The sequence below is a fragment of the Eleutherodactylus coqui genome, chromosome 3 (assembly GCF_035609145.1).
Source record: "Eleutherodactylus coqui strain aEleCoq1 chromosome 3, aEleCoq1.hap1, whole genome shotgun sequence".
Classification (NCBI taxonomy): Eukaryota; Metazoa; Chordata; class Amphibia; order Anura; family Eleutherodactylidae; genus Eleutherodactylus; species Eleutherodactylus coqui.
Window position 1 is genome coordinate 260182395 of NC_089839.1, and position 25548 is coordinate 260207942.

Here is a 25548-nt window from a genome sequence, read left to right on the forward strand (position 1 = left end):
CTCTGTGAAGGCTTGCTTCGGCCCTGCAGCCACCGCAGGTGCACCGCCATACATTTGTGTCACTTTGTTTGGATGGGCTACATAACTCAGTTTGGTTTTTCTTGCATCTTACCTGGTTTTTCTCATCTTTTATTACATCTAGTAAGACTTCTAGTTGCTCCTCCTCCAGACACTTCTGACAAGTCACCAGGAACACATTGGTGTCTTCTTCTTTAAATTCTTCTTCTGAAAGTTTTTGCTGAAAAACAAGTTAAGAATATTAAGTATCTGTGAACCCCAAACAGTTATATTATACAATAACCATAAAGTCTGGTAACAGGCAAAGTAACATGGTATGAAGGCCAAAGAAAACCCCATAAGGGAGAAGCCAATATTTCTCATTTTAGGGAAAAAATTCCTTCCCGACTTCAATCTGGCATTCAGAATAACCCCGGATCACCGACCCTTCTGAAGGAATTAGTGATCATAACATATAATATTGTATCGTTCAAGAAAGGCATCCAGGCCCCTCTAAGGCTGGGTCCTACACGGCGGATTTGGCGCGGAAATTCCGTCCAAAATTTAGCCGCGGCAAATCTGCCTGTGGCCGCTAACCCCGCGATTAGCCAACCATGTGGACAAGATTTCTCAGAAATCTCATCCACACGGGACAGCAAATCCGCTGCTGCAAAGCCGGCATTGCGGCGTGGATTCGCCGGCTGCAGCATGTCCAATTTTTTTTTCTGCTACGGCCACGCTCTTCTCTATAGGAGCGCTGGCTGCAACGGAAAATCGTGCAGCCAGGTCACTTGAAAACCCGCAGCTAAGTGCCATGGGTTTTGAAGCAGCGCTTTCCCGGCGGAAATCTTGCGTTGTTTTTGCTGCGGCCAAACCGCAAGATTATCGCCGGGATTCCAGGGTGTGAGAACCCAGCCTAAAGGCTCTTTTAGAGAGTTCTCCATCACCACATCCTCAGGCAGAGAGTTCCATAGTTTCACTGCTCTTACAGTAGAGAACCCCCTTTTATGTTGGTGATGGAATTTTCTTTCCTCTTGATGTAGCGGATGCCCTCTTGTTACAGTCACAGACCTGAGTATAAAGAGATGATGGGAGAGATCTGTGTATTGTCCCCTCATATATTTATACATAGTTATTAGGTCGCCCCTTAACTGTCATTTTTTCAAAACGAAATAATCCTAATTTAGACAACCTCTCCGGTTACGGATATTTATTGTAGCTCGTCTATAATAAGCTCCGTGCAAATTACACTAAGCGTAAGGCTTTGATGAAAATACTAGGAAAAGCCTTCTGGCATACACAGTAAAGGTATCCCTTCCCACGGGCAATAACTGCCGCTCAAAACCTGGAAGAAGTGGTAGGCGGTCATGTGTAGATCATTGAGCACGTGGCCCCTCACTGCTGAGGCCTGTGATTGGCGAGTAGCCACATGTGTGACGAACGACACGCGACCACCCGCTGCTTTTTCCGGGATTCGAGCAGCAGATACCAGAGCTCCGGTGTTGGATGGGGATCCATTGGAGTAGGAGAGTATACTTTTTTTTTTCTTTATATTCCACCATTTTACGCTCGTAACTTTTTTTTTTAATATTCAATAATTTTTTATTAAAAATATCAGCTTTATAACTATACAATCACATTAAATGTTATTCCTTTAAATGTTGAATTGAATGCAAAACACGAAGCAGTTCTAGGAATTACGGCTCGTGTGTCCTATGCCGATTCTTCGTAAACAAAGAAAATTCTCAATTCTCAATTAAACATAAGGGAGGGAGTGGGTGGGTGAAAAGGAAAAGGGGGGGGAAGGAAGGGAAGGGGGGGGGGTAGGGAGGGGAAGGGGAAGAAGTGGAATAGGGATGCATACTGTTCATTATATACGTCCACCAGAAATAGTTCCGTTCATTTCGAAATCCTGCTCATCCAGAGTTATTGAACAACTGCCACTTCGTCGACTGCTTCTGGGTCCCATGGGGTGACCCTAAGGCCAGGTACTTGGTTGATTAAAGTTCTATATTTTCAGATTTAGCGTGGTTTGTTGAGGGTGAAAATGTTTTATCCATGGGTCCCAGGTCTCCGCAAACCCGGGGATGTTGTTTCCTCTTATAGCATAGATTTTTTCCATGCCCATGTGGTCTGTCATCATTTGAATGATATCCGATAGGGAGGGTACATGGGGGGTCTTCCAGTTCCTTGCTAACAAGAGTTTGTAAGACATTAGGCTGTGGAGAATGAGTTTCCTTACTGTGTGGGGTATGTGTTCTGTGTCCAACAAGAATATGACTCTGTCCGGGATCGGGGGGATCACCACCTTCGTTATTGTGTTGATGAGAGATAATAATTCTTTCCAAACTCCATTGATCTTTGGGCAGCTCCAGAAAATATGTAGTAATGTGCCCCTCTGCCCACACTGCCTCCAACATTGTTCCGATGAGCCCGGGAAGAAATCCGCTAGGCGGACTGGGGACCGATACCACCGAGTGGTCACTTTGTAGTGAACTTCTATTAGTGCGGCGCAGCGAGAAGCTTTGTTTGCCCATTTGTATGCGCTGTTCCACTGTTCCACAGTATATGATTTCCCCATTTCTCTTTCCCAGTTTAGAATGTTCGCCCTTTTTTTTTGTAATTGGGGCCTGGATTCGCCGCAGAAGATTTCATAGAAAGTTCTTAAAGGGACTTTGTGGTCACCGGGTCCAAACAGGAAACTGGTTAGAATTTTTGGCATAGAGGTCACTCCGTCGGCTAGGGCCGGCCAAAGGCTTTTGATCTGAGAGTAAAGGAGGAAATCTCCCCCCTGTAAGTCATACTCCTCCTGGAGCTGTTGGAAGGGTTTTATTTCTTTCCCATCTGCAAGATCCAGGATCAGTTTGATGCCCCTCCGCCTCCAATGTTTAGTGTTTATGTTATCTTGCGTTAAGTCTATGCAGCTGATCGGAAGGGGTACTTGTACTTTAGGTTGAAGGTCTTTTGTGATTTGGATAAGGTGTTTCCACACCGTCAACGTGTTTGTTATTGTGGGATTTTTAATTAATTTGGTTTTCCAGTTTAGGTTTGTAGTCAGTACTGCATCCTTAAGTGTTCCCCCTCCTAGACTGTTTTGTTCTATAGATATCCAGCTAGTTCCTGGTTGGGGTGATCCCCACAGTCTAGATTGCAGGATTACGTTTGCTTCATAGTAGGCGGTAATATTGGGTACCCCCAAGCCACCGCTCCTTCTGGGAGCATACAATATGGCGGAAGCGACCCTCGGTCTTTTATTATCCCATATGAAAGACATCAGTTGTTTTTGAAGTTCTCTCAGAAGTTTAGGGTTGCATTTCACTGGGATATTTCTGAATAGATACAGAATTTTGGGAAGTATCATCATCTTGTAGATTGCTATTTTCCCCATCCATGAAAATTCTACTTTACCAAAGTTATTCAGTTCCTGCCGCGTTGTTTGGATAAGTTGGGATAGGTTAGTATCCATGGATTTTTTTATAGGAGTATTAATTGTTGTTCCGAGATATTGAATACCCCTAGGGTCCCATTCAAAGGGGAATTCCTCTTTTATAATTTTTTGAAAGTTGGAATGTAGGTTAAGTGGGAGAATTTTTGATTTTGTTGGGTTTACCTTATAATATGAGAACGAGCCAAATGTTTTTAGAAGGTCACATGCCTCCCTAAGGGAACCCAGGGGGGAGGAGAGGAACAAGACAATGTCGTCGGCAAACAACCCTATTTTTTGTTCTCTGCCTGCCAGGGGTATTCCCCTTATCTTCTCATTCATTCTGAATGCCTCGGCCAGTGGCTCTATAGTTAGTATAAATAATGTGGGTGAGAGGGGGCACCCCTGTCTGGTTCCATTAGTTATCCTAAATGGCTCTGATAATACTCCGTTTGCTAGGACTCTTGCTGATGGGTTTTTATAGAGGGCTTGGATAGCTGCTAGAATGTTACCCCTGAACCCAAATTTTTCTAGGGTCGAAAAAGTATATCCCCAATGCAAGCGATCGAATGCCTTCTCCGCGTCCAAAGTTAGGAGCAGAGAAGGCATCCGAGAATCCTCCAGCTCCCCCACTATATCCACCAGCCGACGGGCAGCATCCGACGTCTGTCTACCTTTGACAAACCCCGCCTGATCGCTGTGAATCAGATACGGTGTAAGTTCCAGCAGCCTCAGGGATAAGATTTTTGCATAGTACTTGGTGTCATTGTTTAAAAGTGAGATAGGTCTGTAATTTGCCGGGTTGGATGGGTCTTTATCTGGTTTGGGGATGGTTACGATAGTGGCCTGTAGCATTTCATCTGGGAGGGAACCTGTCTGCATTGCTTTATTGAAGATGCTAACCATGTGGGGAACTAGAATCTTTTTATAAATTTTATAATATTCACACGAATATCCGTCGGGACCGGGCGCTTTGTCTTTTTTAGATTTGTCTATGACCTGGAGAAGCTCCTGGGGAGTGATAGTGGAATTTAGTCCCTGGAGTTGATCATCATTTACTTTCGGGAGTTGTAGATTAGCTAAGAATGAGTCTATAGCGTCCTTGGAGGGCGGATGGATATGTGGGTTTTGGTTGAGGTTGTATAACTCTCCATAAAATTTCCTGAACTCCTCTGCAATGGCCCTAGGGTGGAATATTTTGTTATTTGATTTAGGGTCAGAAACAAAGGCTATTTTGGTTTTTATTCTTTTTTGTTTGACCTTGTTGGCCATCAGTTTCGTGTTTTTGTTCATTTCAGTGTAATAGGTCGTCTTCAAGTTCTTTATATTTTTCTCATGTTCGTCGATTAATAAGTTCCGCACTCTCAGTCTAGCCTCCCTTATTTGATCACTTTTTGGGGGGGAAGGATCCGTCTGAGTTTGGCTCTCCAGGTTTTTTAAGTTCTCCATAGCATTTTTGAGAAGGGCGTTTTTTTCTTTTTTATATATTGAGCCTTGCTGTATCATGGCTCCCCTTATGACCGCCTTGTGCGCGTTCCATAGCGCGTATCTGCATGTTTCCGGGTTATCGTTAAGTAGGAAGTATTCTTCCATCACTTCTCTGATTTTTTGCTGAAATTTTGGAATTTTCATCAGAAATAAGTTGTTTCGCCAGGAGCTTGATGTGTTTACCGATGGTCCTATTTTTAGGTTTAGTGATATTGGCGCATGGTCTGACCATGTTGTTACTCCTATCTTAGCTCCTTTGGTTTTGTTTAGGATGTGGAAATCTCCCAGAAACATGTCTATTCTCGAGGATGAGTTGTGTCTGAAGGAGTAGAATGTGAATTCCCTCGAGTTGACATTCAATGTTCTGAATATATCGTATAGATCATTGTTCTGTATCCAAGACAGAAGGTTTGTTCCTCTGTTTCTTCCTAGGTGGCTTGAGTCGAGGGAGTGATCGGAGATAGCGTTGAAATCCCCACCTATCAGCAAGGCGCCTTTTTGTAACTTCTTAATCTTCCTCGTCACCCTGTTTAAGAATCTTATTTGATGTGTATTTGGGGCGTAGATGTTGGCTAGGGTGACAAGGAAGTCGTCTATTTCACAAATCAGAACTAGGTATCTTCCTTCTGAATCTCCGACTTCCTCCAATAGTTTGAAATTCACAGAGTCTCTAATAGCTATCATGACTCCAGCCTTCTTTTTGGGAGCGTTAGCCAAAAAGCACCTGGAGAACATTGGGTGTTCCATCTTTGGGTGTTTGGATTCCTTCAAATGCGTTTCCTGAACACAAAGAATGTCTGCATGGGAGGCAATGGCTTCTCTCCATAGACACATTCTCTTGAAGGGAGAGTTAAGGCCCCTAGCGTTTATAGAGATTAATTTCAACTCCATTTTAATTCCTGGGTGTTTGAAGTGGAAACCCGACGGACATTATGGTAGGATCTGAGGATACCGGAAGAGTCAACTTTATCTGGGTGTGGCTGAGCCGGTTTAGGAGTCAGTCTGAAGGTCTTCTCCTGGTGGGAGAGTATGCAAGGGTTTTGCTGAAGGGGTAGGTTGGGGGATGAACAGATTTTATAGCTGTAGAGCAACATAACGGTTGTTGCTTATATCGTCTACAGATAACGTAGGAAAAATAAAAGGACCTTTCCTTCGGTGAGGGCTTAGGCCCTAGGTAGGTCTTGCTTTGGGGGTTTTAAGTGTCCAGCCTGTGACCAAGCATAAACCTAATTAACTGGTGCCCAGGGTTTTCTTGCAGTGTTGGCCTTAAATTTTGAAGTTTCAGCGGTGTTTGTTATTTGATCTCTTGGTTTGTTGATGGGACCATTCTTTGGTTAGCTGATGTGGAGGATGTTCTTTGGGTTCTGGAAGATCCCATTTCCTTAGAAGCTGTATGCCCTCCTCAGCAGTTAGAATTGTGATGGTTCTGCCGTCTTTATTGATGTGCAGTTTAGTGGGGAAGCCCCATCTATATGTTATGTAGTTGTCTCTCAGGATTTTAGTGATTGTCAGGAATTTCTTCCGTGCAAGCATTGTGATCTGAGAGAAATCCGCAAATATTTTTATGCTGCTATACGGGGGTGGGAGATCTCTCATGGTTCTTGATGCTCTCATTAAATTGTCTTTAGTCTGATAAAAGTGCACTCTCGCTATTACGTCCCTTGGGGCATTCTCGGGGATGTTTTTGGGCTTTGGGAGCCTATGGACTCTGTCCAAAATACGTTCTTCTTTTTTTGAGTTAGGAAGAAGCGTTTTAATTAGTTCCTGTACGAACATATTGAGCTCCTCCGGCTTGACTGTTTCGGGGATGCCTCTTATTTTAATATTGTTGCGGCGATTCCGATCTTCAAGATCGGCCATTTTGTTCTTTAATGATGCTACTTCTTCTACGAGGTTATAGTGGGCATCTATGAGCTCGTTATGTGAGGTGGTTAGTTCGCCGGTTTTATTTTCTAAGTGATCAATTCTCTCTTCCACTTCATCAAAGTTCCTGTTTATTTTGGTGTTTAAACTGGCGAAGTCGTTTTTAATGGAATTTTTCAGGGCGATCACCATGTCCCTGATAAAACACTGTGAGGCCATTTGGTCAGTGCATTGTATGTTAAATAGGGGGTCCGGAGCCTCCTCTTCCTCCTGTGTCCCTGCTGATGTTATGTCAGTTGGGTTGTGTAGGGGGTCCTTCCTGAGACGCCTTTTATCGGGGCTCTGGCTGGGGGAGCTGATAACTCTCTTTTCTTTACTTTGTGTGAGAGTTACAGGGGGGGAAGATGGTGCCTGTGCCCCCCCCTCCTCTTCCTCCCCTCGGGCTCTGTCTGGCTCCGATTCTCCCTCTCCTCCCGGGGGCTCCCTGCTGATGCTAGCCGATTTCCCTTTGTGAGGTGGGCAGCGTAGCGATGTTAACTGCGGTGGAGTGGGTGTTATAGTTTCTCCACTTACCGCTGGATCGTGCCGTCCCCTCGTTCGTGCTGCCTCCTCTTCTCCTGCGCTGCCGGGAGTCGGCTCCGCCATCTTCTCCTCTTCTGAGCCGCGCGCCGGGTAGAAGTCCGTGAGGCGCTTCGGGCCACCTTTCCCGGTCTTCCTGCGGGTAGTCATTTGCAGGTGAGAGGTTCTCCCTTCCTTGTTCCGCAGTTAAAAGCCCTGGGCAAGCTTTTAGTCGCTATTTGCTTGGTCTTTTTTAGCGGAGCCGCCTAACACACGTCCGCCATCGGCTCCGTCAGGCCACACCGTAACTTTTTTTTTTCAAGTTCTAAAAAAACCCTTTAATGAAGGAAATACATAGATACATAAGCTTACCAGTTTCTGCGTTAGTTCTTGGAGGTCTTCTGTTGCTGCCATACTACTTGATAGAGGAGAGGTGAACGGTAGTCAGGCAATCTGTTCAGCAAACGGAAAAAAAAATAATAATATAAAGGGTTAATGTTGGCTAGCGGTTGGCTGCGTCATGTCACAGCACCACTATTAGCTAACACAGATGTTCTCCACCCACATTTAGGTCTACATAAGTATTACTAGTATTGCAGTAAGGGCCCGTCCACGCCGTCATGTGGTCATCCGTGAAACACAGTTTTACTCCAAAAAAACGGATAAAAACGAAGAGTTTCATCAACCCGCAGGCTAGAGTGAATTAAACGTAGACAAACAATGGATACGATGGACTACTTTTAGCCAAGCAAATATATCCAGGAGGGTTTTTTTTCCTTTGTGGAATCGAAAAAAAACAAAAACAAAAAAAAAAAAAAAAAAAAATCGCCTGCTACAATACTCTGTCCCACAGGAAAAAGCGAAAAGAAATGTAAACCTTTTCATCGCAGCGATTTGGAAACATACGAGTTTGCATGTGCAAATGTTTCACGCATACGTTTTTCTGAGCCCTTAGCAAACGCCCCGTCACCAAAGACCCGAACTCCCAGATTTTCCTGTATTGAATTCCAACATTACAGTAAAATAGTTTGTTTTTTATGTAAAAAACGGAGCAAAACAGATAAAAGTGTCTGAAAACCCATCAGACATACGATTTAACACTGTAAACATATGCAGTTTTATGTCATTACTGACCGCAATAGTCTATTGGAGTCAACTGGAGTATAGATCTGCCCCAAATTCTGCGATGCAAGATACGCTGTGGATTTTGGTGCGATAAGCTACCTGTGAACGTACCCTTAATGATATCATGTGCCGATCCCAAACTTCTGCAGCCCCTTATGGTAAAGGCCTCATTGATCCCACCGGGTGCACGGTAAGAACTAGGGAGAAAAGGTAAAACATATCGTTAGGTCACATTTATGGAGACTTTACTAAAAACTTGTCTTTCTCTCACTACAGGAAAGTTCCTCCCCTCCTGAAAAGCTACTGGCGTGCATATTTAACCGGCTGTGACGGTGATTACCAGCGGCCTCCATCACCCACTGACTAGATCGGTATCCATCAGTGTCGTCTGCTGCACTACAACAACCAGCAAACATATCGCCTGAACGATACCGACTGAAGGGCAGACACATGGGTCTCCATCTAGTGAGTAGGGCCCAAGGATCCATTTGGTGTTTGTGCCGGGGATCACAAAAAAAAAAAAATTGTGTTAAAACAGAGCCACTCCATTCACTTTCAATGGGACTGCCGGAGACAGCGGAGCGCTTGTACTCTGCTATTACCATCAGCCCCACTGAAAGTGAATGGAGCCGCACTGCACATGTAACCACCGCGCCATTCAGTCTTCACTGCGGAGCCCACAGTCAGCAGGAGAGGGGGACACCGGACACCCGTTCCCAGGATCAGGGATGATTCCCCCACCGATCAGACTTGTATCACCTATACTATGGATAGGTGATGAGTCGGTTTAGGTACAACCTCTTTAAAACCGGTCTCCAGGCACGCCCCTCGCTCACATTGCAACAAGGGTCTGTTCACACGGCGGCGTTCACTGTGAAATTTTCTACGTGAATGTTGCCTTAAAAAATAAAAAAAAGTGATAAAATACGCGCCCCTCTCCAGAGGTTTTTATTGCGGATCCACAACCGGAATTTGCTCTGTCAAGGGGCAAAATCTGCATGTGGAATTCCAACGCCGAAACGAGCATTTCCACATCAAGAAGGGACATGCCACTCGAGTGTGCAAATTCTACGGCGATTCTGCCATGTGACCATGCTGTACGGCTATGTTGGCACAACTGTGAACGGAACATTAAGGGGGAGATTTATGAAATTTGAGCGTGAGCAAAAATGTTGTGACTTTTCGTCAGGTTCACCGCGCTGCGCCACTTTCCAAGAAAAAAAAGGAGGGGATGAGGCTGCCTTGGAATGACTTATTTATGTATAGGTTTATGTCAAATTTATGCCAGAAACTGACATAAACTATACCAGAAATTTGCCCAGTTCCTTGCCAGTGTAGACCTCTATATAGGCGCACGGAGCAGCCGAGATACACTTAGTATATAAAGAGGTGTGCCGTCAGGGAGGTGTGCCGTCAGGGAGGTGTGCCGTCAGGGAGGTGTGCCGTCAGGGATAATATTAAGACCAGCGTATGAAAAATACATAAATCCGCCCCTACGTGGCCTAAAGTCACATGCATTGTTGATTATACTACAATATTTACCTGTATAACTGGGGTAACCAGTGTCAGGCAGCTGCTGCCAAGGCAAATAGGATCATGAGGTGCATCAGAAGAGGTCTAGGGGTACATGATGAGAACATTGTTCTTCCTCTTTACAAGTCACTGGTCAGACCAGAATATTGTGGACAGTTTGGGCATCAGTACTCAAGAATAGACATATCAGAGCTTGAGCGGGCACTTTAGGAGGGCACCTAAAGTAATACATGGAATGGGCGGACTACAATACCCAGAGAGGTTATCAAAATTGAATTATTTAGTTTAGAAAAAAGGCAGTGGAGGGCCGACCTAATAACTATGTACAGATATATCAGGGAACAATACAGAGATCTCTCCCATCATCTGTTTATCCCTAGGACTGTGACTGTAACAAGGGGGCATCCTCTATGTCTAGAGGAAAGAAGGTTTCTACGCCAACATAGAAGGGGGTTCTTTACTGTAAGAGCAGTGAGACTGTGGAACTCTATGCCTGAGGACGTGGTGATGGTGAGCTCGCTAAAAGATTTCTAGAGGGACCTGGATGCCTTTCTGGAGTGTAATAATATTACGTGTTATAATCATTAATAACTTCAGAAGGGTTGTTGATGCAGGGATTATTCGGAATGCTGGATTGGACTCAGGAAGTATTTTTTATCCCTAAGGCCCCCTGTCCACGGCAGTGTAATCACGCCGGCCGACGCTTCCCATAACATTGCTATGGAAAGCGCTGGCCCCGTGTCCACGAGCGGAGAAACATTACGATTCTCTGCTCACGGCGGGCAATTCGTAGCATGCTGCGAATTGCCTCGATTCTCCGTGGTCAGCCTATCTATTAGATAGGGCTGACCGGTGGAGATCTGGCGGCGACTCCTGCTCCCGGGTGGTGGCTCCCGCGGCAGAGCTTCTCCGCAGGATACCGCATCGCCCGTGGACAGCCGGCCTAAAAATGCGGAAAATTTGCTTCTACCTCATTGGTGTTTTTTGCCTTCCTCTGGATAATAGCCTGAACTGGTTGGACACGGCTTCATCAGCCTCACATAGTATGCTATATAAATGAACGTGTGTTTTTATAAGGTTACGGGTTTCCTAGGTGACATGTAATAATCTTATAATGTACGCTGGAGGGTCACCGTCCCATATATAAACTCTGATCGTTATATCGCGGTGGACGCGACGTGCTGAAAACGTTCTACTATGAGGTCTTCAATGCAGAACTTCCAAAGTAATAAAACACTGTAAACTATAGAGAGGCTGCTATAAAGAGAGGATTCTGGCAGATTAGACAGGACTTACCTGCTTGCTGGCGTGGAGAATGAATGACAAGAGGTTCAGCGGCAGCTGTCAGTCACGCTATATACAGTGCAGGAGTTCCTCTAGCCGGCATGTCTGCACAATGTGACAAACCCTCACCGAGGCGGCCTGCCGCTTACCAAACATGCAATGATGGAAATCTCATGTTATCACCCGGTCTGTCCATAAAGAGGCTTGGAATACAGAAGTGTGCGAGACCGAGGTGTGGAACGCAGATGTCTCTGAGGCTTGAAACGCATAAAAAAAACCGTACGATACAGAGTTTTGAAATTCAATCAGATAGATAATCGAGGCTTGGAACGCACATTTATTCATGACCGACGCAGAATTTACGTATCGTAGGTTTGGAACGCAGAAGAGAGGGCTTGGAACGCAGATTTGTAAAAAAAGAGAGGCGTGGAACGCACAACCCGGAACTCATTCTGTGTTCGGCATGGCGGAGAGAAGTAGTACGGGAAAATCGCGCAAGAGCCCTAGAAAGAGTGCAGGTGAGGCAGAACACAGCAGTAAGTGATGTAGGTAGTAATGCGGCAGTGTTGGTGGCTGCAGTTCTGGTGCATAGCAGTGCTGAGACTTGTAGTGCTGTCATGCCTTGTATGCAGGTCTGAGCTCCTGGGTGCTTGTTCTATTATAAAGGCGGCTGTAGACCTGAGAAACTGCGCAGAATGGTTTTCGGACCCCAGAATAAGCCCTTTCTAGTGGTTGTCTTTCCATCTGCACAGTTGGCTTGTACATAAGGCATGCGGCACCGTCCAACTTTGGACCAATGAAGTTACGAACAACTCTTAGAGCCACAATTCGCACAGCAATTTTTTTTAATGTTAGGCCACGCCCCTTTATGGTAAGCCGCGGCTCATGTCCGCTCACTCTGGCTACGACAGCGCATACCTGTTATGTATATTATAGATGGACCCTGCGGCTCGCGGTACGGATTTTTTAAATCTTTTTTTGCCCCGCGCCGTCGATGCCGCAGGTACCCGTGACCTGTCCACATTGTTAGTTGCTGATGGGCTGTGGCTTCCGTTGACTTCCGTTGTCAATAGAATCCGCACAAGAATAGAGCATGCTGCGACTTTATTTCCACAAGCGTAAATCGCAATCGCTGTCCGCTTACGCGAGCAGATATGTAAATGCTGTATTGTTTATGGATGCTGAATACCGCAGATCAGTATAGCAGATTCCGCAATCCACATGTGGTCGTGTGAGACCGGCCTTAGTGACTTCCACACAGTATACCTCTAAATAATAGCTACAAGCTCCAGAGAGTGATAGTGATTACAGTGCGGTTACCTCTAGTGATCACACATGATGTCGTCCCTGATTAGTGATGTCCGTTTTAGGTTTTTCTTCTATCTGGGTTCCAATTTCCATAGAGACTCTTCTCTGCACTTCCCATCCTGCTGCTACCCCGATGTCCCTCTCAGTAACCCCCCTCCCCATAGTATTAGTGCTTCCTCTCCGACCCCAATTATTTACAAGTAGCCCGCTCTGTGGCCCCTCTTTGTTATGGTGACCCCCTTCTGTGGCCCCACTTCACTAACTCTTCATCTGCAGCCAGCTGATGTAATCACTCAGGTCCTGGCCGCATGCTACCGATAGCATAACTTTATTGGGGTCATAAATGAGCTGGTAAGGTGCAGGAGAGCTAATCAGCCCGTCAGGCCAGCCTCACTTACGGATCTCCTGTTGAGACCTTTCTGAAGTGCCCTCCATATTCTCTGTTAAGTGCTTATTAATGGCTGTAGAGTATTTTTGGTTGGGCGCTACAGCTATTAATCAGAGCTGTTAAGCAGTTGAATGGTGAGAGCGGAGAGCAGGTTATGAAGAAGCCGGCCCTCACGGCAGGTGATGAGATAAAGCTTGGTTTTTTCGATGTACTTGATAATTAAATGTCATTAAAGAGGTTGCTCCACTTTATATATTTTTTAAAGAACTGACATGGCTTAAAGGGGTTGTTCCGCGGCAGCAAGTGGGTCTATACACTTCTGTATGGCCATATTAATGCACTTTGTAATGTACACTGTGCATTAATTATGAGCCATACAGAAGTTATAAGAAGTTATTCACTTACCTGCTCCGTTGCTGGCGTCCCCGTCTCCATGGTTGCCGTCTAATTTTCGCCGTCTAATGGCCAAATTAGACGCGCTTGCGCAGTCCGGGTCTTCTGCTTTTCTCAATGGGGCTCCGTGTAGCTCCGCCCCATCACGTGCCGATTCCAGCCAATCAGGAGGCTGGAATCGGCAATGGACCGCACAGAAGCCCTGCGGTCCACCGAGGGAGAAGATGCCGGCGGCCATCTTCAGCAGGTAAGTAAGAAGTCACCGGAGCGCGGGGATTCAGGTAAGCGCTGTCCGGTGTTCTTTTTTAACCCCTGCATCGGGGTTGTCTCGCGCCGAACGGGGGGGGCTATTGAAAAAAAAACAAACCCGTTTCGGCGCGGGACAACCCCTTTAAATTGACAATACTCGCCTCTCTTCAGCCCCCTGCGGGAAACAGCTGAGTGGCTCCAGCTCCTGGCATACACGTCCGGCGGAAGTTAGGTCCTGGCATCATGGCACCCAGGATTTGAGCGCTGCTCAACCTAATGTTTATATCCTGTAATATCGTAGCTCCCTAGAAAGACATCTAGTCCCCTCTTAAACTCCTCTATGGATTTTGCCATCACCACGTCCTCAGGCAGAGAGTTCCACAGTCTCACTGCTCTTACAGTAAAGAACTCCCTTCTGTGTTGGCGATGAAACCTGCTTTCTTCTAGACGTAGCGGATGCCCTCTCGTTACCGTCGCAGTCCTGGGTATAAACAGATCATTGGAGAGATCCTTGTATTGTCCCCTCATGTATTTATACATAGTTATTTGATCGCCCCTTAGCCGTCTTCTTTCCAGGGTTAATAATCCCAGTTTTGATAACCTCTCTGGGTATTCCAGTCCCTTTATTCTGTTTATTAATTTAGTTGCCCTTCTTTGCACCACCACAGGCACTGTAACATGTTTTTTGAGCACCGGTGTCCTTTCACTTTTATTACATTTATTTACATTTTGGCCATGTGCAGATTGAAAAAAATCAAGTATTTCCTTATAATTCTCCATATAACTCTGCTCCATGTACTGACAATGTAAAAACATTCAAAATAATTGACATTTTTTAAAAAAGGGAAAAAGTGTTCAGACCCCGGGCACTTGGAATTTAGTCCTGGGAGCTCCTATTCCTCTTGATCACCTTTTGAGGTGGGGTACACCTTCATTGGGGTAAAATCGGTTGATTGACCGTAATTTAAAAATACACACCCCCCCCCCATCTATATAAGGCCTCACAGCTCACAATACATATCAGAACCAAAACAAAGCCATGAGGAGGAGAGAACTGCTTTTAGAGCTCTGAGACAGGATTGTGGGGAGGCACTGATCTGGGGAGGGCTACAAAGAAATGTCTTCTGCACCAACCGCTCCTAAGAGCCCAGCGGCCTCCATAATTCTTCCATGGAAGAAGTGTGGAACAAGCAGGACTCTTCACTTCTTTATTATAACATATTTAATGCCGAATGATGGGTTAAAAACTTGAGCTTTTTTCTGACTCGCAGGAGGCCAAAACCTGGCAAAATGTATAAAAGGGACAGGATCTGAAGACTTTCTGAAGACGTTGCATATTAGAAGGTCCTCAGAAGAGGGCAGCTTCCAAGCTGTGCTGTGGGGGTTCTCCCTGCAGGGTGCATCCACACCACTTATATGTTTGGGGTCTCTTCTGCGGTTTTGTGCATTTCTGTATTATTTTCTCACATTTCCTTTTTATTATTGCTAATTTGTTTATCTTGTATTATTAGGTAAAGTACAGTTTAGCGACCTAAATAGTGAAGATGCTACAAAGAGGTAAAGTGCTTAAAGTTTTTGATTTTATTTTTTTCATTCTTTTCTCTCAAGCTCATGATTGTGACAACATTAACCCCTTAGTGACCGCCTGTATCGGCGGTCTATGTATGAAAAGAGATCGCAGGGTGACCTCTCTTTATAGATCCTGTTTCTTACAGCCATCACCCAGAGGCAACAACTGCAATGAGCCGCTAACCCTTTAAATGCCCTTAACGGTTCCCTGCAATGAGATGGCGAGTTGCCGTGCAGGTGTCATGGCAGCCGAGGTCCTTCTGAAGGGCCCCAGGGCTGTCATGGCAGAATGCTTATCAAGCCACCCCACAGGCATTACATCATACTGCAGGAGCGATCAAAGCATTGCTAGTTGTGGTCCCCTATAGGGATGTGGTAAAAAAAAATAAAAACAAAGTTTATTACAAAAGTAATAAAAGTTCCAAAAAAATCCCCTTCTGCCATATTTGTAATGAAAGCATCTAAATAATAAAACAAAAATATATATTTGGTATCGCTGCGTCCGTAATGGTTTGATCTATCTTAGTAATGCATTATTTACCCCGCAGGATGAATGTCATCAGAACCCCCCCCCCCCCCCCACGCCAGAAATGCACTTTTTTTTTCGTCTCCCTTCAAAACTGGTTGACCAAAAAAGTACTGTTTTGGCTTTGTGTATTTTTCTTTTCTGCTGGTGTTCACCCAATGGGATAAATAATGCGTTGTTTTAATGTACAGATCATCCCCGACTTGCGAACGTTCGATTTACAAACTTCGCAAGATACGAACAATCTGTCCTGCGCAGTATGATGTAATGCTATGGCAATACATCATACTGTGCAGGCACCGGACAGGCTTCTATGAAGCCTGATAGAAGCCTGTCCGGTCAGATCGTGGGACGCTGTGCGGTTGCTGGGCGGCCCGGGGCCTTCCGAAAGGCCCCAGGGCTGCCTATGCAGGGCTCCTATCAAGCCATTCGCTTGATAGGCACTCTGCATAGGCAGCCCTGGGGCCTTTTAAAAGGCCCCAGGCTGCCTAGCAACCGCACAACATCCCGCGATCTTATCGCGGGACACTGTACGGGCCCCCTGAACGTCAGGTGCCAGCTTTTCTGTGGCTGCAGTTCCAATGAGCCGCGACACTTGTCGGAACTGTAAACACTTTTTAAATACCACTCTGACAGCGGTATTTAAAGTGTTAACAGTTCTGACGAGCGGCGAGGCTCGTTGGAACTGCAGCCCCCGGGTGTCCGCTGTAAGAACAGCCTGCACCCGATGTTGTATGGAGCGGGATTCACCCGCGATCTCGCTCCATACTACCATTTGTTCGGACTTGCGAACAGGCTCCTGGATACATAGAATGATTGCAGTTGAAGGCTGACACACATGCTCACACTATACCTTATGTAGCCTTAATCTGCATATAAATCCCTATATGATCCCACAGGAGAGCCGCTCTGGAAAATGCTATTCGGAAGAAGATTGAAACTGAGAAAAGGGCGCATCAAATTGTTGAACGACTCCTTGAGAACAACATCACAGAGGATTTCCTGATGGACTGTGTAAGTCACAATGGGGGGCTCCAAGAACAAAACTTTTACCACTAGTATGCTGTAGTTCTATGCGTCTGTATCCCCCACTAGTGTGTGAAGACTGACGGGCGTGCATGACCCCTCCATTAACAATCAGGAACAGCCCTCCCCTATCTGACCTTTATGATTGACATGCCATGATACCTCTGAAGAAATTGCCACCCTTCTGTTACTGTAGGAATATGCAAGGGGGGGGGCAAATGGATAAAGTTTTACTTCTATTCTTCTTGATATGGATGTCTTAGTGTATTGCGTTTCAATACATTATTTTTATTTTTATTTTTTGCTTTCCAGGCCAAGTTTATTTCTCCGTCATACTATAAGGATATAGTAGAGGAGCGGTCCATTACAATGATATGTGGCTATCCCATCTGTAACAATAAACTTGAAAATGTAGGTATCATATAACCAAGGGTATATAGTCATTAGATGGGAAATCTCTTATATGTGTTGTAACCTTCTTTTTATTTAAGTGAGCTGTAAGAATATCTCTTACTACCTGGGAATGACTTCTTCGGACTTGCATAAATAGCCAGTAAAGACTTGATCCCTAACAAATGAGTTCACGTGAATGGGACTAAAGTCCCTTTTACACGGGCCAAGAGTCTTTTCGGCGACCGCATAGGCACTGACGTTGGCGCTAAGGTCGTCGGCGCTCGTGCAGAGCATTCAAACTGAAAGTCCTGCCAGCGGCTCGTTGGCTTCTCATCCGCTTCTTGCTCAGTACTGAGCGGGGAGCTTTTACACGGGACGAGAAGCAAGCGAGTGCTAACGAGGTTTTATTTTAAGCTGACCGAAAAGTCAGCCTGAACAACCACGAACGACAAGTGAGCAATTTTTTTTTCTTTTTGCTTTACACTGAACAATTATTGCTCACTTTCGCTCATTCGAATGAATTTGGAGCGATTTAGTCATTGTGTGTAAATGGGCCTTTAAGCTGCAAAAACAGACACAATCTATGGATAAAAGTTTAATGCTTCTGTAAAAGAAAACAGCACAAAAAAAACTTTGTTTCTCATTGAAGTAATTCTTTTAAAGGATCACAGCCCTTGTTTATATGCCTAGTGGGCATAAGGATGTCATAGGGTGGCGTCCGCTGCCTAGGGACCCTACCATGACCTGAAGTGGGCCAAAGGAAACTATCCCAAAGCTCTGAATTAGCGCACACACCACAGCAGGTAAGTGCACAGCAAACCTTTATTCCAGGCAGTAGAGACAATACAAGGTGTTTCCAGGCTTAAGAGCCATTTATACTGGATGATTAGCACTAGAGATGAGCGAGCATACTCGTTAAGGGACAATACTCGAGCGAGTATCGTCCTTTTCGAGTTCCTGCCTGCTTGTCCGCAAAGATTCGGGTGCCGGCGGAGGGCGACGGGAGGGAACGGGGGAGATCTCGCTGGTCGAGAAGCCCGCAATCCAGCCGTGAAATCTACCTGTCTAAACAAAGAGACAACATTTGTCTCTTTGAGCGCACTCTCCTTAGCGGTGACTTCAGCGCTCGTGCAGTCGTTTTAGATGACTGTCGGCCGGTGTAAATGGGACATTAGACTGAGCGTTAATCGTGCGCCGGCTCGTGCACGGATCGTGCAGTTTAAATACAGGTCGTTCAGTGTTTCACTTAGCAATGTTACACGGTGAACGATTAGCGCGCAAGAACTGCACGAATCTCAGCGAGAATTGTGCAGTGTAAACGCTGCCTGAGCACGGACGAGCTGGTGATGACATTATGAGGTTCTCGTGTCATGTAAAAGGGACATTAGCCTGGAAACTCCTTGTATATGCCTGGAATAAACGTTTGCTGTATACCTACTATGGTGTTTGCTCTGATTCAGAGCTCCAGGATCGTTTTCTTTGGCGCATGTATGAAGCGGACGGTTTGTTCAAGAGGCAGCCACTTTGTTGGGGAGTCAGCAGCACTACCTAATGTGCTGTGCCCACACCACTTATACAGGTGAGCGGGAATTACTGCATTGATGGCGGTGCTGCTACACACAAGCCCTTCTTTTCTATGCTGCATGACCTGAAATAGAGAGCCGCTCTGTAAGAACGACTACCGTTTAGGCAGACTTGGAGCCGACCTTGTATTGCAGGACAGTCATTCATCAGAATGGCCGTCTTGTAATACTACATTTCCCCTGCAATGGAAATCTGATATGGCTCATAGGGTGAAAGTCTACTGAGTGTAAAACCTCCAACTGCCCCAGATGAACAGTGGCTTATTTTCCAATGTTGAACTGATGGGTACAACACTAGTGCAACGCATGAAGTTGGTGAATGATTTCCAGGATAATACGGCCAATGCGGTTTCCCTTTGAGACCAGAGAGAAGTGCTGGTCTTCTCCAAAGAAGCAAAAAGACATGAAGCACAGCAGACCGCTTCACACCAGGGCGCAAAACTCCATATGATTCCGTTAATAAGCCTCCGTTCTCAAGTCACTTGGAGTAATGCTTACTCTGGGGGACTTGACGGGGCTTATGCCTCCGAAAGGCGCTGATTAATGGAGATTAGTTGCGTCATGTTGACTTCTGCGGCCTGATGTGAAGCAGTGCGCTATACTTCCTGCGGTAGAAATGTCTCGCCGGCTGTAGCTTCCATCAGCAAGACGCAGGATGATCGGCTCTTTAGCCCTCTCTGTCTCTGCCAGTAGATTCACGCTCCAGCAGAAGCAGCTTGTTGATGATCTCCAATTAGAAATAGGATTTCTTTTTTTTTCATTGACCGGATAATCCGATTTTACATAATTTCATAGCATCAACTAATGCGACACATACTTTAACCCCTTGAGTGGCACGCCCGGAAATTTTCCGGGATGAGCTCCACTGCTCATAGCAACATAGCCCGGAAGATTTCCGGGCTATGTATCACTATGGGAGCTGCAGAGCACAATGCCACAAGCTGTGACACTGTGCTCTGCCTGCACAGACCCACAGAGAACAAAGCAAGGGCTTTGAAAAACCAGCAGAAGATATTGCCAATATGTCGGCAATCTCCTGCTTTGTTTACAGGTTGCCATAGAGACCATCGGCTTGTCAGAAGCAAGCCGATGGTCTCTGTGGCAGGGAGAGCTTGGTGCTTGGCTGTCAGAGGACAGCTAGGTACTAGCTCTTACAGCAGAGATCAGAGAAAACCTCCGATCTCTGCTGTGTTAACCCTTTACATGCTGCAGTCTATGTGACTGCAGCATGTAAACGGCTGTCACCATCGGACCCCCGGCATGTGATCAGGGGTCCTGATGGGTCCCTGTGGAAGTCCCCTAAAGGGACAAAAATAAAAAATATAAAAAAAAAAAAAAGTAAAAAAATTATTTAAAAAATCATAAAAACACTTGTCTCCCTTTACTTTGTAAAAAATCAAAAATACAATCACACGTGGTATCCATGCGTCGTAATGACCCAGAGAAGGAAGTTAATACATTATTTAACCCCTTAATGACATGGCCCCTTTTTTTCTTTTTTCCCCATTTCTTTTTTTCCTCCCCCCTGTTTAAAAAATCACAACTTGTCCCGCAAAAAACAAGCCCTTATATGGCCATGTCAATGGAAAAATGAAAAAGTTATGGCTCTTGAGACGCAACTGCAAAATTAGTTGAAATTCAATGATTAGACCATTTTAAAAAACCTGCCCTGGTGGGCACGACAGGGTGGTAGGAAACCCGCCACTCAAGGGGTTAAACAATGAATCAAAATGTTACATTTAGCCTGTATTTATCACAAATTACTTTTATATGTGAGTTCTGTCCAATTGCAAGAAGGGCCGAACTTGCATATAAAAAGGACTTATTATTTTCAATAGGGTTATTTACATGGATGATTTCTTTCTTCTTTTTTTTTTTCTCCTTTGCCTGTGACTTGAAAATTTGCAGCATGTGCTATTTTCGCGTGATGCTTGTTGAAGAATCGCTCATTATTTTCTATGAGGTCATTAAAAAAATCGCACTCGCATGCCGCAAGTGCATTGGGTTTTCTACCATTTTAACTATTGGAAGTACATACAGTGATGTGATTTGCGCGTTCTTTGCAGATACATGGAAATCACAGATGGAATGAGTGGGATATAGATTGGATTTTCTCTGACCTGTATCGCACTCTCCCGTGTAAATACAGCTTAAGGGCTAATGCCCATGGATGGATTATCACTGCGGAATTCGCGGTCAGACACCCGCCATGAATTCCGCAGCAATGTCTGTCTAAGAACAGGCTGTAGTAAACGATTCTCCCATGAGCGAAAGTTAACTGCGATTTTCTGCTCGCAGGGGAGAATCGTAGCATGTTCTATTCTATGCAGAAAATCACGCGGACAGCTTCCATTGTAGTCAATGGAAGCTGTCCGTCCCACGATACTTCTGCTGTGAGCTCAGCGGAAGTACCGCAAGAATTCGAGTCACTGCCCAGCACCAGCGCGTCATGCGCTGCACTGTGCATGTGTGCCGGTTCGCCGGGTGAGACACTCGCAGCAGACCCGGACAGGTGAGTATAGGGTCTCTGGGGGGTGCCGGTGTCTGATTCTGCTGCAATATTTCGCAGGTTGAATCCAACTCGGCTGTGGGCATCAGCCCTTAGTGTGTGTGTGTATGTATGTGTATATATATATATATATATATATATATAATTTCTTTTTTTTTTTTTTTTTTAAATAACCTTTATTTTTCTTTCCCCAAAGGTACCAAAACAAAAGTATAAAATATCTACCAAAACAAACAAAGTCTATGACATCACAGAAAGGAAGGTGAGCGGCCTCTTGTTCCCGGCGGTTTTTATTCTTCTGTTTGTATATTTGATTTGCACGGTGGAGGATCATATTAGAGACGACTGACAGAAGGTTAGGATGAGACTGTTCAAGCCTCTGGACTGGCCTGCAGAGTACGTTCTTGGTCCTCACCCCTCTTGGGGTTCTTCACTTTGGACCATGTATGTAACATGGCAGTTATTAGGGAACTCAGAGTTTGGGTACAACATCATGGGTGGGACAGATAGAACGTTCTGTTGTTGCTGCCTGTTATCCCATACTGGCAAACGGAGCTCTTTGGGGTATCTGGCCATGAAATACATAACCCTTTTTTACCTTTTTATTAGTAAATCTAATTTAACTATGCTTTTGTGTTTTCAGTGTTTCTGCAGCAATTTTTGTTATCGGGCATCCAAGTATTACGAAACGCAAATCCCTAAAACCCCAGTGTGGAGCAGAGAGGAGGAACGGTAACTTTAATTCTGTTCTCTTGTTTTCTCCTGAACTGAGCTACAATGTGTGATGTAGATTACCCAACGGAAGCGTTCCCACCGCTTATAAAGAGACCTTCTCTAGCATTATAATCCTATGTATAAACCCATGGCCAGTTCTAAGGCATCTGTAGCTTGCATTAAGTGCCATCTGAGGAGAAGCAAAGGAGGCTGGATGTGACATTCTTACCCAGATAAAGCCATAGGCCGGCTTCACACGGGTGAGAAATTCGTGCGAGATTTGTGTGTTGCGAGGCGCACAAATCTCGCATGAATATGAACCTGTCTCCCATCACAGTGCCCATTATTGTTAACGCTAGGTGCACGCGATGCGAGGCCTCCCACTGAAAGAAAAACGCCTTCCATCCGCAGAGGAAATGTTTGTTGGCGAGCGCTAAATGGGGTCATGAGTCACAGACCGATATCGCACTTACACGTGTGACATTAGCCTTAGGCCTCCTTCCCACGAACGGATTTACGCCGCGTAAATTCGCGGCGAAAATCCGCTGCGTGGCCCCCTGCTATTAGGTTCTATTGAACCTAATAGCACAATGCTCACGATGCGTAATTCCAGCGCGGAATTACGCACCGCGATTTCTCCCGTCCTCACCCGCAGCATGCTCTATTTTCTGCGGGTGAGGACGTGCTATCCGCACTGACGGCTTCCATTGCAGTCAATGGAAGCCGTCCGTTCACGCTATCTCCCGCTGTAACCAGCGGGAGATAGCGTGAAAAAACGCTTTCCCGCCCACCGCCGCGCGTCATATGACGCGGCCGGCCGCGTCACGTGACACGGCCGGCCGTGCACGTGACACGGCCGGTGACGCGGCGGTGGTGGGCGGTGACGGGCGGTGACGCGGCGGTGGTGGGCGGGGAAGCGATTTCACGCTATCTCCCGCAGGTAAGTATAGGGGCTCTGGGGGGCGCCGTGACGGGCTTCACTGCGTAATATTACGCGGCGGACCCCGTCACGCTCGTGGGAAGGAGGCCTTAGAGCCTATTCACATGAGCGTATTTTTGTCCATACGCTGTCCATATTTTTTACTGACTGGCACTCAGACACATTGTATTAAATTGGTGTATTCAAATGTCCTTATTTTTATGTGAATCGGTGTTGCGCATAAAAATTAGAACCAGCAGCACGTCTTAAACTTCGCCTATGAAAGCTTATACGAGTTTAAAAAAAGCAGCAAACGTGTGGGATTTTTTTTTTTGCGTGCGTAAAATTAACGTATGGATGGCACAGAGAGGGGTTAAAAAAAACCAAACATGCACAACGAAAGCACTTGCACATGCAGTGAAATTTGTCTGTTTTTCATGGACCAAAATTGCATACATTCATGTGAATGAGCCCTTAGAGAAGGAGATTGCAAATAAAGTTAACTGGGGTTAAAAGAGCATTAAGGAATCGATGAACCACGGTGAGGAAGATGGTAACAAATCGACAATCTGTTAGCTGACACTTTCTCAAATGAACAAGGTGCAAGAACGCCAGTAAAGTAGGTTAGTCATATAAAGCAATTGACTTTTCAGAATAAGCTGCTGTGTGCACATGGGGAGAACTCTATTTCTGACCATTTTATGACTTGCACCGTAAAAAATGCATGATACAGCATGTATATCTAATTCTCAGTTCTCTGAGCACATGCAGAAAACAGATTCTGCTCCCTAACTATCTGTAGCTCATGCCGAGAAAGAACATCAGCATGGAAAAGAGTGTACAGCAGGTTGGAGCAGTGTAGATGTGATTTCAGTTGTTGTGAATTGCTCACCATTCGCTGTAGCAGTATCTGAGTGAGTGTATCCTTCCTCCTCTCCCTAGACTTCCATGGGTAGCACGAGTCCTCACCCTCCTCCATTTTTTATGTTCTCTGTCTTATCTTTACTACTAGAGGCGAAATTCACATGACAATAGGCTGTAGACAATAACTTAAAAGGAATGGAAACCACTAGAAGACAGCACTTTAGCAGGATTTGTCTGTACAAAAATTTAACTTTAGGTAAATCAAGTGATTTGCTTTTTTTGTATTGACTATCCTATTACAACAATTTGTAGCAAAGTGCAATGACCATTTACATTTTAATACAGTTTTTTTGAATATTGGGGATCTTACAATTTTAATTATGGAGATACTCTTTTCAAACTGTAATTACTCAGTGTGACCATTAGATGGTGCTAGATTTGTAGGGATTTACTCACTTTGCAGCAGTGAATGAGATGACCTATAGTAGCATAGTATGTTAGGCCAAAAAGAAAAGACATGTGTCTATATAGTTTACCATTCTCCCTCACCCCCTTTCCATATTGATCCAGAGGAAGGCCTAAAAATCCCATGAGGTAGAAGCCAGTTTTCCACATTTAAGGGGGAAAAAAGGTCTGGCAATCGAAATAATCCCTGCATTAACAACCCTTCAGAAGTAATCACTGACTCGAATATGTATTATTGTATCGCTCAAGAATGGCGTCAAGGCCTCCCTTAAACTTTTGATTTCACCATCACCATGTCCTCAGGCAGAGCATTCCACAGTCTCACTGCTCTTAAAGTAAAGAACCCTCTCCTTCTATGTCAGTGTAGAAACCTTCTTTCCTCTAGATGTAGAGGATGATCCCTTTGTTACAGTCGCAGTCCTGGGTATAAATAGATGATGGGAGAGATCTCTGTATTGTCCCCTGATATATTTATACATAGACTAGCTGACCCGTCGCGCGTTGCTGCGAAGACAGACAGACATACATTCATTCGTTTTTATATATCTAGATAACAACCAATCACAGCGCAGCTTTCATGTTACCTCAGCAGTAAGAGAAATAACAACCAATCACAGCGCAACTTTTATTCTGCCTCAGCAATATAAAAAATAGCAACCAATCACAGCGCAGCTTTCATGTTATCTCTGCGGTATTATATATAGCAACCAATCACAGCACAGCTTTCATGTTACCTCAGTGGTATAATATATAACAACGAATCGCAGCACAGCTTTCATGCAACCTCAGTAGTATAAGAAGTAGCCACCAATCACAGCGCAGCTTTCATGTTACCTCAGCAGTATAAGAAATAGCAACCAATCACAGCACAGCTTTCATTTTACCTCAGCATTCTCAATATCCAGCAATTGTCTTGCGAAACGTTCGGCAGATGCATCATTTTCTGGTTGAACACTCATCCCGTTGGTCGTAATGCCTTTTGCTTTCGTGCTTGAGATGGAAATCAAACGATCTTTGTCTGGGGGGCATAACTGTCGACGACGCTCGCACGCACGCCACCTATCGTAGGATAGTTGTACTATGCCTATAATCTTCCCAGGAGTGTACTCAGCAAGTTCCCAAAGTCTCATGGCAATTGGATGAATGGTGTAGTAATGCATAAAGGACAGACAGACATTCATATATATATATATATATATATATATATATATATATATATATATATATATATATATATATATATATATATATACATATGGATGACATCAGGAAGTGAGAGAATTAGATTCCGTACGTAAAATTTGGACGCTAATTGTTTTGCGCGTAGAATTGAATAATCGAGTTGGGACCCATTAGCTTTTCCTATTTAT

General features: G+C 45.0%; 2 protein-coding genes across 2 annotated transcripts in view; one reads left to right on the forward strand and one right to left on the reverse strand.

Annotated features, from left to right (window-relative positions):
• Window positions 1–11498, reverse strand: part of GLMN (glomulin, FKBP associated protein) — a 76167-nt gene extending 64669 nt beyond the window's left edge. The window contains exons 1-4 of the mRNA XM_066597348.1: window positions 11285–11498; window positions 8567–8652; window positions 7703–7783; window positions 113–238 (exon numbers count right to left, since the gene is read on the reverse strand). Of these exons, the coding sequence (XP_066453445.1) occupies window positions 113–238; window positions 7703–7744 (168 nt within the window). The 5' untranslated portion in view covers window positions 7745–7783; window positions 8567–8652; window positions 11285–11498. The remainder of the gene's footprint in view (window positions 1–112; window positions 239–7702; window positions 7784–8566; window positions 8653–11284) is intronic.
• Window positions 11499–11655: 157 nt separating this feature from the next.
• Window positions 11656–25548, forward strand: part of RPAP2 (RNA polymerase II associated protein 2) — a 96211-nt gene continuing 82318 nt past the window's right edge. The window contains exons 1-6 of the mRNA XM_066597349.1: window positions 11656–11790; window positions 15122–15167; window positions 16605–16719; window positions 17044–17142; window positions 21413–21478; window positions 21860–21948. Of these exons, the coding sequence (XP_066453446.1) occupies window positions 11736–11790; window positions 15122–15167; window positions 16605–16719; window positions 17044–17142; window positions 21413–21478; window positions 21860–21948 (470 nt within the window). The 5' untranslated portion in view covers window positions 11656–11735. The remainder of the gene's footprint in view (window positions 11791–15121; window positions 15168–16604; window positions 16720–17043; window positions 17143–21412; window positions 21479–21859; window positions 21949–25548) is intronic.